General features: G+C 38.8%; 1 protein-coding gene across 3 annotated transcripts; it reads right to left on the bottom strand.

The window, feature by feature from the left end:
• Positions 1-335: 335 nt before the first annotated feature.
• Positions 336-16,963, bottom strand: BNIP2 (BCL2 interacting protein 2). 3 transcript variants are annotated; one of them, XM_066559079.1, is made up of 13 exons: positions 16,869-16,937; positions 15,170-15,301; positions 12,456-12,593; positions 11,825-11,955; positions 11,070-11,137; positions 10,115-10,288; positions 8,125-8,301; positions 7,378-7,480; positions 7,129-7,260; positions 6,410-6,496; positions 6,178-6,276; positions 4,743-4,778; positions 336-2,836 (listed from the first exon to the last, which is right to left on the bottom strand). In XM_066559079.1, the coding sequence occupies exons 4-13, from the start codon at positions 11,872-11,874 to the stop codon at positions 2,788-2,790; spliced, it is 975 nt and encodes a 324-aa protein (XP_066415176.1). In that variant the 5' UTR covers positions 11,875-11,955; positions 12,456-12,593; positions 15,170-15,301; positions 16,869-16,937; the 3' UTR covers positions 336-2,787. The 3 variants fall into 3 exon arrangements, with proteins under 3 accessions (XP_066415176.1, XP_066415175.1, XP_066415177.1); XM_066559078.1 differs by lacking the exon at positions 15,170-15,301 and having other exon boundaries at positions 16,869-16,963; XM_066559080.1 differs by lacking the exons at positions 4,743-4,778; positions 15,170-15,301 and having other exon boundaries at positions 16,869-16,963.
• Between the last annotated feature and the right edge of the window lie 485 nt (positions 16,964-17,448).

A 17,448-nucleotide genomic window follows, 5' to 3' on the forward strand; every position in this document is an offset into this window, starting at 1 on the left:
ACATCAGTTTTTAATGACACTTTCTCCAGAATCTCTTTCCCACTTCTGAATTTACCCCATTGCAGAAATCATCAGGAAATGTCACATCAAGAGGCCACTGGCCCCAACATCTCTATTTCAGCTGTGCACAGCAATAATGAGATACGTAATGACTTATTACTACATATATAAATATATATAAACTAATGAGACCTCCAAATCAGAAGTAAATCAGTGACTTGTGAAATTTTTTCTTGACAGGGGTCAGCAAATTCTAGCAAAATTACTCTTACTTTTAGAAGGAAGTGCCATTGAAAGGTGAATTCCCTCCAAAACTGTATCTTATCACAAAGTGATTCAAGTTTTGAAATAATTTTTATTTAAGCATGACATTCCAACTTTTCAGGTTTTTAAATATTAAAATATATTACATTATATTATAAATTCCAAAAAAGTTAAGTTTGACAAAACATTATCCATAGCTTTGGGACCACTTTGCTTTTTGTAAACATCCACCTCACCACTAAATGATGAGCTGCAAGGAGGCAGAGGGGAATAATATTTTAATATACTTCTTTCTCAAGCTGCATATCTTTAGAGACAGAACAACTGCTGTGCTGTATACTCATTCACAACAACTTATACTAGAGAAATAAACCATTTATAAGCACATACACATTTCCAACAGAAACCATACTACTGCAGCATGAAACTGTAGAATCCTTGGCCACCAGGAAACACAATAACAATCCCATCATTTGGTAAATGTGGCATATACAGAGAAATGGCTAGTCTGTACTGCACTATACACACAGGAAGCCACAGGACACAGAGAACTACAATACCTCCATTAAAAATATAATTTTACTGAGACCAATGCTTTTATCAATTAGGAAAAAATGGAAATGAGATAATCAGAATGCTTCCTGTTTAGCTTAGGACACGTGCAAACCCAGTAAAAATCAGATCTGCACGGTCGTACAGACCCCACTGTGAAAGTATCAGAAGTAAACAAGGCTGCAAGAGCTCCATGTACTGACTTGAACTTTACAATAATCTCTGTCAACATCAAAACTGAAGCAGGAGATAAGACAGCCCCAAAGAAAGTGCATTTGTGTTCTGCTTTCAGAGCAAGATCCAAACCTGATGGCGTGGAAGCAAGGTAACTTGGCATTGATATTATCTCTGTTGTGTGAATACATCCTGCCTATCAATCTCCTTGAAACTCTGATACAAAAACTACTGCAACAAAAGGACTTTGATCTTGAGATGAAAGTATCTGAACTGCAGACTTAAGTAAACCTCCAGAGACATGAGCAGTTTTCCCTCACCTGACATCCATATGCTCTCAGGGTCTATGCAGGTATCACTGGAGACAGTTGATTAATTGGTACTTGGTAAGTCTTGACCACGGAATATCTCACAACTGCTATTTATCAGTGTCATGTAATAATCTGGTTGAACATAACTTCTTTTTTTATAAGATAACTGAGTAACATTAAATATAGTTAAAAATGATATTTTTTAGCATTAAGACAAAATTGTGAGCACAATAAACACCAAAAGCAAAGATTTAATATACTTGCTACAACATTATATTGCTCAATTCCTGAATGAATTTATTTGCGTACACTTGCCCTTACATGGAAAATGCAATGTTTATCAAAAGATGTTACAAACTTTTACAATGTATCAACCAGTGCATTACTGTTGTCCCAGGAAGCCTAGACACACTAGTTGTATGTCCAAGAAGACCTCTTGCAGACTCAGATTTACCACCACTGTGGGGAGTGAAAATACCCCAACCTTTAAAACACTTCTTAAAAGATAAATTAGTGCTGGTATCATGTGCCTAACAACTTTAGAAATGCATGTTTCATCTACCAGAATGACACAGGTAGCATAAAACTTCTCATATTTCTGCCCAAGAAATGGTATTGTGGCTAGAATACCTGTGTAGCTCCCAGGTTCTACTGAGCATGACCAGAGTTCCCATCAGTGACAATCAAGATTCACCCACAAAGAACTGCAATGAACCCATTTCCTACTGCTAGCTGAGACAGTCTTGACATACTGAAGCAGAATCTAAATTCATAACTTCAACTGAAAAAGGTCTGGTATCTCACCAGTCAGTTCAGCTTTTGTGGCTTAGGCTTAAACCTCCTGGCCAACAAAGTGCCACCCACAGAACCGCAGTTCTGCATCCCGAATGATGCACTGAAAGACACCAAAGTTGAAGCTTACTCTGGTGAGGTAAAGGAGTGAGCTTGTGTAAGGGAAATGAACAAAAATAAGGATCTCTGTATTTGCGAAAGCCAAGTTAATAATGATTGTTAATATCCAAACAAGTTTTCAAGACAACAAAGAAATGCACTTGACCATTTACAGCAAAACAGATTTATACAATAAGAACAAGTAACTTAAGGCCTTGTCTACCTGCAAATGAATTCCTTCAGCAGGTACACACAATATACTGTTCAGTCATAAAAATATATATATTATCTCTTTCCTTTAACATTTAGGTATATAAATATTTTACTGAAGAACATGCATCATTTAGATAAACAGCTGCAAGAACATCCTCTGAAAACATAGGGTTCTTTGCTATTTAGCAGTACGAAATGATTACATAAAACAGCAATTAAAGTCAAGACAAACCAATACAGCAGTAAGCAGTTCATGGTGTGCTAATCCAAAGCACCTTTTGCAACAGATTATATAATACATACACACAGAGAATGCACTGTAATGGAGCACAAACAGCATCCTTCCATCTGCGCATTCTTCAGTCTTGTTTGGACTCCAAACTTACTGTTCGCTTTTCTGCTCTTGTTTTCCATTCAGCTCTTGGTCAACTCTGCTTACCAAAGACAGCAGTAAGATTAAACTATGTTAACATAGTTTGACAGCTCATATTATTAAGAAAAAAATATTAACCATAACAGGAAAACACAAAACTTTTATATGGGAAAAGTTTTAGTAAATAAATATTAAATTAAGGTTTTCATTTAATGTAGTCATGATGTTTGGGTTCTTTTCAATATCTATTTTCCTACCACCCCCTAAAAATTAATTAAAATTGTTAGCAAACCATTTAAGTAACTACAGCACTTGAGAGGAAGCATTTGAAAAGTGCAAGTCAAGTTTGACTACTGAAGAAAAAAGCATGGCCTGTGCTCATAGTAACAAATGCAAACAAATACAGTACATGTAACATGACAATACTGGCAAGCACTACCACTCTGGTGAATCCATAAGCACTGAATTAATTACCTTCTTGGCTTAATTACTCTAACATTAAAAGTAACAGCACTAGTTGAATTAACAAAAGTGAAGAGGCTCCTTAACTGCAATAATTTTTCTATTATGTTCTAAGACTCTTGCAATTACCCTGGAAAAATTCACCATCATGCTGATAAAAGTGGGTTTGATTTTGTACCTTATTTCTTACTATCTGCCTTGGGACCAGCAAACAAAATGCTGCTTTGCAGAAACCAGGGGATGATTGGATTGGAACCCCTGCACAAATTGTACTTTTCCTCTTTACAGTAAGAACAAGCTACAGTCTTGATAACATTTTCTGGCAAATAAGTTGTGCATGGAGGTAAATTAATTTTAAAACCAACAGCAGTTCTAAAGGGAAAGATTACCTCTAACAATCTGTCTAACATACCTATAACTATAACCAGCCAGTTTTTCAAAATGAGAGAAACAGTGACAGCTCCTCTGGGCCACAAACCCATGAAAAGGAGCTGCTTTCTACCTGATTGAAGGCTCAGTATCCAATTCTGCCTGTGATCTCTATATCTAATTTTCACTGAAGAACATACTACTTTTTACAAAAGTGGTGGTAGTATAGGTGAAGTTATCAACAGGGACACAAAAAAGTGCTTGTTCTACTGTAGATTTTTTACATTATCACTTAATTGGAGTAATTCCTGAAGAATGTTCAACACATGACTAGATTTACATGTGAGCTTCCAGAAATAATTTAAATTCCTTTTACTTCAATCTCAGTGTTCCTCTACCCAATTTAGACAATAAGCCTTCCTTAATAGTTAGGCACACAAAGGAAAAGTAATTAAAAAAACTCCAAAGTTAGTAGCAAAATCTTTCAGTCAATTTGTTAGTGAGTGAAAAAATAACATATCCATTCAAAAAATTCATCAGCTGTGAAATAGCTTGAATAGTTAGCAGGAGACTGGAAATTAACAAAGTGTTTATTGGGAAGGAACATAGGCACTGCAAATACAAACAGCACTAAAATACTAATTTAGATTGCATCTATGCAAGTTAATAACTAAAAAGGTAGCAAATACCAAAAATACAAGATTAAGTATTAGAACTTCTTACAGAGTTGCATCTCTGCTAATGCATAGCTACAGCTTAGCACTAAGTACAGCTCATCTCCAGAGATCAATTCCTGTTAGAAACAATGACATTTGCTTTAATGGGTTCATACAGAAGCACTACTTTTGCCTCTTCAAGTTGAGAACCCATGTATCCCCTTAAAAGTGAGCATCTCACATAAAGGTGTAATAGAAACTATTTACAAATAGCTGTCTGAACACCCAGGGTGAGTTCTTACAGATCCCATACTGCCTGCAAGTACAGTATAGTTGTTGTCATGCAGAAACACCTGGGCACTAGTGCATGTTTATATTTACAAATGCTTATTCCTTTATGCAAGCCAATCAACTGGGAGTTAGTTGCAGTGCAAATTGTCTTATATAGATGCAACCCTAATCAAAAGATGAATATACCTTTTCTGTTTCTTTCTAAACTTTTCTTCTTCATACCTTGGTGAGGAAAAGTTTTATTTCAGTAAATATAACATATAAAAGCCAAAATCAACAGAAGCTGCAAACCAGTTTTAGCGACAATGGTCTGCAGAAACTTAATTTTGAAACTGACATAATTAAGAAAAAACCACAGTGTACCTCCAACATTTATTAGCATTAAACAAAAACCATTAAGATTTACTTACTACAACATAACAAATGAATTCAATATGACCTCTTGTACAGTGTTAGCATTCATCAATAAAACTTAAAGCCTGTATCCATGACAGTTTGAAGCCAGATATAATCCTCCACAGAAATCTGAGAATTAACTCTTTAAGTTAACCACGTCTAGACTTTGCAGAACAGTTAAAGGTTCATCAATACAAAGAGAAATCTTTTAAAACTCAGAAAGACAGTCTGAATATTCATAAGACACCCATAAAACCCCAGACAAAAAATTCTAAAGACAGCACAAGGCTGCCTCAGCTTTGTCACATGTTTCACTCCCACCCCACGAAAACTGTTTTTCTGTCTTACAGAGAGTTAAATTGTGGAGCTGACAGCAGCTGGATGTCTACTGAAATAAGCAGCCATCTGCAGGGGGCACGAGGCTTCGTCCAGCATGGCTGTGCCCTCAGTGCCACCTTCCCCCAGTTTGTGTCACCTCTTACAATGCAGACAACACAGGCTTCGTGTGTCACACCCTCTAACAGGCTGTCATCAGGATTGTTAGTGTTTTCATCTGGTTTTCATAAGACCCAAGTTTATGGTTTCTACTCTACTACTGCATTCACAAATGCTTTTGACAAAAGGATCATCATCTTGTTTGACAGCAGAATTGTGCTGATATTAAAATGGCTATTTTTATCTGGATGGGAAGGAAAAAAAACTTGCACTGATGCTGTCTTCATTTCTATACCAAAGTAGTTTAGAACTGCAGGGAGTAGGGATTCAGCATTTTCCCCATCACTGCTTTTCTTTCAAATGAAAACCCAATCCAAGTGATATTTCAGCACTTAACTTGTTCCACATTTTAATTAAAACACTTTAGAAGACTTATAAATAACTTCAGCATCAACATGCCCACAAATTTCTCACTCACAAGCCAGTTTAATACACCCACCAAGATGCAGAACAACTGGAATGAGACCTTCTCTAGAAGGCTTAATTTACACACAGCTCAGTAATTGCACAAAGCTCACTGTGAAAATGACTATACATGAACATTTTGGCTGTCCATGCTACTCCATTCCAAACTGCCTTTAGCAATGAGGTCTAGCATGGACACTCCTCCTAGACAGAGCAATAATCTCAGTTAAGTCATTATGTGCCAAGTGTTACATTCGAACCAAACACTGATTACAACATCCTAAACCATGATCAGTGTAGAAGATGTTGGAATAATAAAACGTACTGTTTTATGCATTCTGGGATGCCAACGTATTCCATGGGGATGAGTTCAGCTAGTTCTGCCAGGGTAAAGACATACCTAATTTTTTGGCTGAATTTTGAGCTGTGGAAGAACAAATGCAGGGTACAGTTACAACTCTATAAACATTTTTCATTAGGTCAATATTAAAACAGTCTTTTAAGTTCAAAGCAAACAATTGTCAGAATTATTTATGAAAAAGCTCCCAGAGCATTACCTAATAAAAGGTTTTGTGATGGCCAGGAGAGTTCTGATGAACCAGGAAGGATGAACTATGATCAACGATTTCAGATTTTTCCTTAACCTGAAGGATTTAAACAAGGGATAATTACTGGAACAAAAAGGCAGCATGACCAGGGGTTTTGGAATATGTAAGAAGTATGTTTTTAGAAGCACAGCTGTCACATAAACACAGTATTCTGACATCCCATTATTAGAAGTCAACCTCCATCAGAGGAAAAAATAGTATACAACTGTAAAATAAAAACTAAAGATTCAGTATCAATTTGACAAGGAAGTAACATTCCAAGGAGAAGCTCCTCTGAATATCTTTGCAGACCTAATGATAAAGTAGTTCACAAAGGACCTCTCTTATTAATCATATGTAATACATTAAATTGTAAGGATATTCTACAGGATAACAATATTCAGTATTCTAAGAGTACTGTTTTCACTAAAAAAAAAAACCACCCTGAGAACAACAGCCACAAAAAGCATACACAAAACCCCCAAGCAACAAAAAAATCCACCACACAACACTACCAGGCATGTTTGTAGCATCATCCCACATTGCCTAGCTTAGGATAAGGTTTTCAGTACACCAATTTCCTTCATCATCAAATCTTAACCAGAAGAAGCAGTTTTTCCTAAAAACTGCTATCTCTGTCTATCTCTGAGCATGTGAATATTATAAGAAAATATTGCAGAGCTTCTTACCTTCTATCAATTTGCTGGTAACATTTCCTAAGCCAGCCTAAACTTGGCATTTTTCTCCGTGTTGTTGCACCATTCAGGTACACTATCATATAGTTCTCTGCTACTAATAGCTCTAAAGTGCCAATTACATACCTGGAGAGACAAACAAAGGAAATTTCAATATCCACAATCTTCATCTGAAAGTAATTCCTAGTAGTGCTCAAATATATTAAAAATAACAAAAACCCAGAAAGGCAGAGGATGACTTACTTAAATAGATTGTCCATTAGGTATCTGTAGTTAGGCTGGCTGCTCTCAGGCATGAAGCAAACAGCAAACACAACAATGGCATTTAACCCATCACCGTAATAACCTAAAAAGAAATAAGCAGCAGTAGTGACAAAGGTGAAAATACACTGACTACATTTACACAATCTTAAGCATAAGCTTTTTCATTATTTACCTTAAAGAGATGTACACACATCCATATGGACACATTCATACAGTTACAGAAAACATCAAGGTCTCTTTTTCAAGTTTGTCTACTTCTAAAGCAACAGCTGAAGCTGATGTTAATCAAACACTGTATCTATAACCAACATTTCAGTGTACAACCTCAGTAGATTTGATAACATCTTATGTTCTAAAAGTTTAATCAACTTTTCTTCCAACCTAAACTTCACAGACTGTTGGGAAGAGCCATGACTTTATTTCTGCTTTACTAGATGGACAGTTAATGTTTTCAATAGTCTAGAAACCAAAAACTTAGGTAGCAGTGACACTGTAGGATAGAGTAAATATATCTTATTGCATAGGTGCATTTTAGTACACGTGACCATGAGTACATTTTGGAACTTTAGTTTCATAGAGAAAAAATTATTTTATCAACCATGTCTTAACACTGCAACAAATTAATTACTACAAGTCTTCATGCCCAAAGCTCTTCCTGTGCCCCTCCAACTCATCTTAAAGAAACAGTTGCATAACAGTTCCCCAGAGCACATCACCAATCCTTACCACCATGACTGATAACTTTTTTGTACGGTTCAATTGCCTTCATGTCCACCCTGTGGTCCTGCTCTCCGATCCGAAACATTCGCCAGCGGCGACCATCATCCTTCTCCTCTGCCACAGTGTACTCAGCCAGGGAGCCTTTCCTAATGACATCAGTAGTTTTTGGTTTTGGAAGATCATCTGCCAAAATGAGAACATGTTGAAGACCCATTATGAATACCATGCATAGTGACAATCAGCTACAACACAAGTTAACCACTTTGCTATCTAATCTATTTTGGTATTCTTCAGCCAGTCAGACACACCCGCTGATGTCATGGATATTTTAATTACACACTCATGTTCGCAGTTATCTGTTGACTGCAATTTTCTCTATTACAAGTATGTGAAAAATTTCCATTCATGGAGAAGCCTAATTAATTTAGGCTTTCAGAACACAGACCCCAATGAATTTCACCAAAATAAACAAAGTGGTTAACTCCAATGAGAATTACAGAGGTTGATCACAGATTTACATGAAGCATGATTCAAAACATTGAGGTACCTTGCAAGCAGACATGCAGACAAATCTATTGGAAATTAAATCTAATTCACATGTGCAATCAAAATAGATGAAATTTTTGCTGACAGGAATCTGTAAGACAATTTGCTCCAATGAAATTATGATTCTTGACTTTGTTGCATGGACCTTACCCAAAGCGAGAAAAACCTACTGCAAGTTAGTTGTCTGTTCCCGAAACAAAGCTGTTAATTGAAACTATCCTTCCAGGAAAATGAAGGCAGCAGCATTAAAGGAAGAAAAGACAGAAACCCTTTTCAGCCACTTTTAAAAACAAGACACAAACATCCGGAACATTTCCTTTGCATCACTGCAAAAGCAACCATAAACACCAATTCTTCTTTAAGACAGTGAAAATCCTTTTACAAATTTAAACACACAGTCTCTGTTAAGAAAACTTCCACTGCAATATGCCTTTAGCTATTTAAAAACCAAAACCACCTCCTTATTCTAAAGAGTGCTTATTTCTCCACAGGTAGTGTTTCAAACATAACAGTGAACAGAGAACTTCAGGAATTTAAATTATTTTATTTTCAGGATGAGAAAATAATAATTGAGTTTACATATTTACTTATTAGGGACATTCCTAAACCATGAAGTTTACAGATGTTAGAGACTCCAACAATTTGCCCAACACAACTGTTCTTGGCTTCCATAAAGAGGGCCTTAAGACATCATTAAACTCAAAGTTTAAAATTTGTGCTTTAACTCCTACACAAAACACTTATCTGAAAAAAAAACTGTTAGAATCTCCAGGTTTTGTCTATAAGATGTAACACCTATTAATGTCTTAAAAACTGAGATCATTACTAGTGTGGCTATAGCTACTTTAAACTCCTATGAAGCAATTTCAGAATTTCTTGACATAAAATAGGGGCTCTTTTACTGCCTCTAGTCAATCTGGAAATATGCATACTCTAAGGCTACTGAGCTTCTGTCATTGTCACCACAGGAAGATTTGAGATCAGGTGTTAGTTAGTATTTTTAAAAATACTATTCAGTCCTCCTTAAATTGAAATTCATCAATTTCTGAGTAGGTAATCTATATCCCTTTGTTTGGCTCCTTCCATTTAAAACTCATTTCTAACACATATAAAATACCTTGGGTACTTTTTTCTGTTGTGTGGTTCTTAAAAACTTACTGCAATAGAGGATTTTCCATAACTTCAGGTCTTATAGATTCATATGTAGATGATCTTCACCTAAGTTTACCTGCAGTTACAGCTAGTAACTGCTTGCCTGTTTATTGATCAGATGAGGTCTGATTTGCTCTTTAAAAAGTCACTGCATCTATTTCTAATTCCTAATATAATCACTACCTTTGTATTTCTCCTCTGGTACTACTGAGTCATAGCTATTTCTTATTAGAGAAACAGTCAACCTGCACACAAAAAAATATTTTAGAACATCAAACAAAAGAACCAAAATACTCACCTTCCCATTCAAATTCATTACTATTTTCTGAAGGAGTATCTAAATCATCCAAATCAATCTCTCCACTTTCATCCAAGTCATCAGAAAAAAGAGATTCCTCACTGGGATCCAAATTTAAGCTAATATCTGGAGCCATTAGTTTCTTCCTCAATTTGGTTCCATTACCCTCTGTATCTAAAGAAAGCAAATTAATTTTTTAAAAATTATTTTATTATTTTTATTGCTAAAACAAGTTTAAATAAGCATATTACCAAGACAGAAGAGCACAGTTCTTTCTCATAATGCATTATAAATTAATGTCCATAATTTAAACAAGCTATCTTTGGAGTAAGACTTTAATAGGGGATGGAAAGAACAGCAGGTAAAAGTTCTCAAATTACCCATTGCACACACACAGTCTGAGCAGGGGGGCAGACACTACTACACCTGCCTGCTGCATGCAGGTGTCCCAGGAGTTGCTCCAGATATTACACTGAATAAATCTCACAAATAATACAACAGATTCATGTCCCTAGCACTTGCTTTTGTTAGGCTTCAGTGACATCATAACTATCTTTGATAAAATAGAAAATTATATACCAGCTGAAAAAAAAAAGACTGACAGACAACAGTGAGGACATAAAATTAAAGAATCTGTTCTGTGAATACACAGAATGCTTTGAGGTAAAAGGCAAATATTGGCATGATTTAGACAGGAGTTGAAAGCAAGGAATAAAATCAGATTACCAATCCAGCACTGGAAATACTGCAAGTAAACCAGAGAGACAAAATCCAAACAAATTTTACATGTAAAAACCTCCAAAACTCCAATCAATGAAACAAAAACAAAAAACCAAAAAAACAAAACCCAAACCCCCAAAACAAAACAAGCAATAAAATCCCCCCACACCAAGGAGCTTTAAAGCAGCCATTTAAGGAGGAAGCAGTCAGCTGGACTGGAGTGGAATGTTCTTACCAGCTTCATTTTCTGTTCCAGCTGCAGCCAATGCATCAGACTCAACAGGATCATCCTCTGGCAGGGGCCTGGGACACAAAGAAATTATTGTTACAAACCTGCTTTAACTTTTTTTTAATGCCATATATTAAGACTTACACATTACTACAAAAACCCACTGTAAAGTTAGTACTGAATTAACTTTACTTATAGCCTAAATGCAAGATTTCAGTAAACAAACACCAAGGCAGCAGAAAATTCCTTTACAGCATTCAAGTGACCGTCCCATCCTGTGACAAATACCAAAACACTGACTACTACCAGTGTGTCATCCTTAAGAAAACTTGTCATATTCTTGCTTGACAAAATTTGATGTGAAATAAATTACAGAAGTAGTTTAATCATGTTATCATAGAAAGCATCTAAAGCTAATTTTTTTGTAGGACCAAGCATCAGTAGCAGCATTAACTTTTAAAGCCTTTCCTCAGTATTTTGCTTAATGAAATATTTGGGTCACGAGGCACTGGGAGTAATATGCAAACAATGTAGTTGCAAAATATTTTCACAGGAAATAAACAAAGCCAAGCTTACAAATCTTCATTTAAAAACACTGGAAACGTCAACAGTGGCAATCCTGAAGAAATATGCCACAAAACCTTTTCAAAACTGCTCTATTAAGGTTATTACTGAGTATTAGTTCACCAGGAAGACCAAGAGGTAGCTTATTGCTGATGTTATGTGTTTGATCCAAATTACTTTAAAAAAGAATTCAAAACCTTGGAAAATCTTCATCTTGCCACTCTTCCTTAAACTCAACCCCTTCCATTCTCCAGCTAACTTCAATTGCTAACAGAGACTCCTGATCAGGCAGAACCTCTGGTCTTCAGCACAACGGGCTAAAGAGGAGCTGCAGGAACATAACAGAAGGTGTTAGCTCAATACTGTGGTAATTCCCATACTTCCAACACATCCTTTAACTTATCATCAAGTTGAGGTATTATGCAGAATAAAAAAAAACACCACAGGGAAAAGTTTTTTATTTGTTTCCATTTTACTTTTTTTTCCCCCCCACACAAAACTGCTTGTGGGAATGGTTTATCATACAATAATTTAGGTTGGAAGGGATTTAATGCAGTCAAGGAAGATCAACCCCTCAGTTAAAATTAAGGCCTTGAGCAATCTGTTCTATCATTTATGATTACACCAGTTCACTCAGATTAACAAAATGTAAGAAACCAGATGTATCTCTAGATTCTATAGGAGATAATTAATAAGTGTATATTTTGAGAAAAAGTCCAGATGGTCAGATCTCAACTACAAGCCATTTAAAAAGGAAAAAAAAAAAAAAAAAAGCAACCCAAACATTTTAAAGATAACTATTTAAGGCAGTGTTTTTGGAGAACTCACCCTATGATGTGCAAGTAAAGCTGTCGTTTTTCAGGCTCACCCATCACCAGCAACGAGGAATCCCCAATAACAGAACATGGTAGACCATTCTGCTGACATAGAAGTCCAAACCAGTTGAAGCTCTTGGCTATGTTGGCACTAAAGATTGGCAGAAACATGTAAAATTATCGGTGAAGGTATTAAGAAAACCAACATCCATCAAAATAAGAAACCATGACATTTTGCAAAGAACCAATCAACACAGAACAGCAGCAAGTACAAAGTTTGAATGCAACCAATACTGCTTATAACCCAGAGATTGTGACAGTGTTCACAGGGGTCTGAGGATGAGGGAAGAGATGGAGATCTGACTCCATGTTTCAGAAGGCCTGATTTATTATTTTATGATATATATTATATTAAAACTATACTAAAAGAATAGAAGAAAGGATTTCATCAGAAGGCTGGCTAAGAATAGAAAAGGGATGAATAACAAAAGCTTGTGTCTTGGACAGAGAGTCTGAGCCAGCTGACTGTGATTGGCCATTAATTAGAAACAACCCCATGAGACCAATCCCAGATGCACCTGTTGCATTCCACAGCAGCAGAGAACCATTGTTTGCATTTTGCTCCTGAGGCCTCTCGGCTTTTCAGGAGAAAAAATCCTAAGGAAAGGATTTTTCATAAAATGTGTCTGTGACAAAAGATATAATTTTTTTTTTACATGGGTGAAAACCAAATTACACTAACTGTTCTGTAGGACCAGCTTTCCTTTCATGACAAATCCAATTTTTTCTTCTCCTGACCTGATTTTAAAATGTCCTGCAATGCTTAAAGCTACGCTATGCAAGTTGATTAATAAAGAAAAATTAAGTGATCTTTTCGTAAAACTGCAGTGCTACAAATTAAACACTAATGATCTCAAGTTAAGCCTGTTTTACTGACATTTCCCTGCTTCACTCACCCAGGAAATTTAAATAAATTTCTAGAAGGTAGGAACCTAATTCCTCTTCAGGGCCAGACTCCCCCTGTTTGAGACATTCAGTACCTGCACCTCTCAGCTGTTGTTCTTCAGCAGTGTGGAGAAGTTGCCCCATCCAGTGCCCTCCCAGCTCTCCCTGTTCGTCCTGACTAAAGCACTGCTTGGAAACAAGTCCTGCCTCTCACCAAGCTGATGATGTTCTCAGCATACAAGGTGTGGATACTCCTGGCCACCAACCTGCTGGCAGCTGCAACAGTGGATTTGAAATATTTGCTCAGAGGGAAGGTCACATTTGGATCAGCAGTAACAGTGAATGTGTGCAGAGCTCTCTATGCATTTGTTTCAGGACAGAGATGAAGCCCAAGGAGTTTCCCCAGGGCCCTCAGCAGTCAGGAGAAGGCAGTGGTTACCAGCAGCATGGAATGAACCAGCTGGTGCAAATATGCAGCTGACTATAAACCTGAAAGAAAACCTTAACTCATGACTTCAGTCTTAAAGGACAAAAAATTGGCAGTCAAAACACCCAAATATCACCCTCCCCAAGACTGTCACTGTGCTGGTGGCTGTAAGATGCTCCCCTTGACCTGCACCTATCCAGTTCTCAGACACCTGAAAGCAGGGCTTTGCTCCAAGACTTGAACAGTTTTCTTCCCACACTTTTGAAGAACAGCAAACACCAAGTAACACCTGTTAATTCCAAATGGACAGCCTTTCAGGGCAGAAGCATTTCTAACTGCACTTACTTCATCACACGGGGATAAGCCTGTTGTACTAAGAAAAGAGTTTAAAAGCTACTGGTGCTGTTACCTAAACCTAAGGTGCTTTTATGGAACACTCCTCACACCACCTGCAGAATTCTCATCAGCAGCTTCTCATTGAGGTAGACTATACAGCAATCATTTGCTAAGTACCACACAGGACACCTGAAAGCAATTTACAAGGCAAGCTTGGAGTTCAACTTCAGATAAGACTGAATTTAGGTTTTCAGCATCCTACCTAACACCCAGACTAAGTAGCTGGTTTGGACGTCTTGACTTTAAGTCTCACCAATAAAACACTATCAATTGCCAAATAGAAGAATGAGAAATTAAGAAGGAAGGGTAACCTTTTCAAGAAAGTTAGGAAAGTGATGACTTCAGAGTTATTTCACATCAACAAATATAAATGCTTACTAGCAGGCAAAAAAAAAATCTACTTCTGCTTATGCAAACTAAAGCTGAGTTTAGAATACTCCTTCTACTCTTGCTGTGGCATTGCTGACATGTTTTTAAAATGCCAAAGCCTTTTTAATTCAGCTGTAAATCTAAAATCTAAAAATGTAACTTGGAAAAATGTAAATTTTAATAATGCAAGTATTTATCAGTCATATAGAAAAAAAGCAAATAATTTCTACCTGACCCTAGCACACTTCATGGCCAGCTCAAAAAGGTTTGGTTTCTAAGAACAGCAAGCCTGATCTTATCCTCCATTGCTCATTACTTTCTATTTTGCATAAAGAAGTGGAAGATGGAGAGTTATCTAAAGGTCAGAAACTTCAATACATCAAAGAATATCTGAATGTAGGGTTGCCAGGAGGTTCTGCTCTCTTACTGGAGCCACTGGACTTTAGCACTCTTCAATGCTTTTTGTATTTTTAAGTATCTCAACAGGCAAGTTATGGTATTACAAAAAAGGAACACATCACTCAAACCCACTGCTCTTTCACTACAGCTAATGAACAAATTTCCATTCCAGAACAGCAGGTCAAACCTACTTAAGTTTGCATCTGAAGAATGTCACTGCTGGCCCCAGAGGTCAAACATCAGTGTTTTCATCCTTTTTTCTTAGAAAATAGGTAGTTTTCAGAGTTCTCTCATTAACACCAAGCTGCCTTAGCTGTTTGGTTCTGGAATATCAAGTACAACAATGTTAAGAAGCCTGTTAAAAATTGCCATTTATAAAAATTTACAGTAGAGCTAAACAGAGACTTGGGTCTGTCCCAAATACCCAAAAAACAGGGTGGCAGCAGAGGTGGGCCAGAAGGACAACGGAAAGCATGAGATCATTTTATTCATGAAGTTAAAGGCTGCTTGCAAAAATTGTTATTTAAGTTTTCACCTTTGAGTTCTCAAGCAAATACACAAATAACTACAAGCCAGACATTCCCAAGGTCGCATCTGCCTATCCAATACTAATACCTATATTCAGGACTTGATCAGCACCCTCACATCTAAAATAGAATAAATACAAAGTTTTAACTTTGCAGGACAATTTCAATGTCATGCATTTTTACTAAAAATTTACATTTTTACGTTTTTTCAACATACCTGATAAGCAAAGAACAGAAAACTGTTTCATCTCAAAATGTCAAAATCAACTTCAAAACAAGGTTAGCCTACATTCTACCCCCCACATTGCACCTTTATTGTGTCAACAGAAACATTAACTGAGTGTCAAGTTAATTCCAGGTTTCAGGCACTATTAATTCCAGGTTTAAGGCATTAAAGAGGTGCTTTTAAGAGCAATTTTCACATTCGATTTAAAGCAAGCCTCAAGCAAGGAACAGACACATCTTCTGGTACACAAACCCACAGGATGCAGCTCACTGCAATTTCTAAATTCCAATGGTCTTTAGAACGTGGCCAGATTGGCCATAAATCCAAGACAAGTTTCCCAAAGCTGAAGATGGCCCTCCAGACTTTACCACTTGAAAGTTTGCAAAATGGGACCATGCAAGAACTATAGTTAATAACAGATCAATTGTCTCCTTTCCTCTCTCTCTCAGCATCAAAGCACAGAAAAGTCAGACAACTAAAAGAGAAGACTTCTGAAAAGTCTTGCTTTTCTCCTGAGGATACTACTTTTAACTCCACATCCAGAGCAACAGAAGGGTCTGTATTTATGCACCGCTCAAACTTATTTAAAGGTAAACACTAACTTCTAAGAACTTATACCCTGCCCAGATATTCCTTTGTGGGACTTAAACACGCATACAAGTCAACCAGAAATAATCAACCACTATTTAGCGTATTGCATTAGCAGCAGGAAATCAGGAGGAACTAAGACAAAAGGCACTAGAAAGCAACTCTGACTTCCGTGACACGGCTCCGTACTGCGCGTTCGCTACGCCTGCAGCGGAACAGCCGCGCTATGCGAAATCCTGCGGGGCGGAGCAGGGCAGGGGATTTTCCCCTCGCAGATTTACGCGTTCACAGCCCTTCCCTGTGCAGCGGCGGCGGCGCGGGGGAGCGGCGGGCGCGGCCGAGCGGGGCCGAGGAGCTGCCCGGCCGCGGGGTCTCTGCTCAGCGCCGCCGCCGCTGCCCCAGTTAGGCCACAGCGCTGAATCCGCCGCCCCCTGCGCACCTGCGGTCGGGCCGCGGCCCCACCTCGCCCCGCGCCCGCCCCGCGCAGCCCGGCCCCGGCTCCCGGCTCGCGGCTCCCGGCCCGGCGCTCCTGCCCCTCCGCGGCCGTACCTGACGGGAGCGGCAGCGGGGCCAGGCCGCGCTCGGGGCCGCGCTGCGCTGCGCGCCCGCGCTCACCCGGAACCGCATCCGCCGCCCGAGTCACGTGACAGCCCGGGCCGCGCGCTGCTCGGACACTCGTGCGCATGCGTGAGCAGCGGGGGCGGCGCTCGCGCCGCCGTGAGGGCGGGCGGGGGCGCAGCGGCACAGAGCGGCCGCCGTGAGGGCGGGACTAGAGGGACCCCGAGAGAGGCTCCCAGTCGCCGTAAGACTAACCTGGCGTTACCTGTCCAAACGCTCCTGGAGCTCTGTTAGCCTTGCTGCTGTGAGCACTGCTTGGGGAACTTGTTCAGTGCACTCTCCGAGTGAAAAGCCTTTTCCCGATACCCAGCCCTGCCCCAGGCGTTCCCTCAGGCCCTGTCCCCGGCCACAGAGCAGAGATCAGTCCGTGCCCCTGCGCTGCCCCTCGGGAGCGAGCTGCAGCCCGAAGTGAGCTCGTCCGTCAGTCTCCTCCAGGCTGAACTGGCCAAGTGCCCTCGGCCGCCCCTGCTGTGCCTGAGGGACGGCACCGGGCCGAGGAGCGCTGCCACCG

This window comes from Molothrus aeneus, chromosome 13, assembly GCF_037042795.1.
Source record: "Molothrus aeneus isolate 106 chromosome 13, BPBGC_Maene_1.0, whole genome shotgun sequence".
NCBI lineage: Eukaryota > Metazoa > Chordata > Aves > Passeriformes > Icteridae > Molothrus > Molothrus aeneus.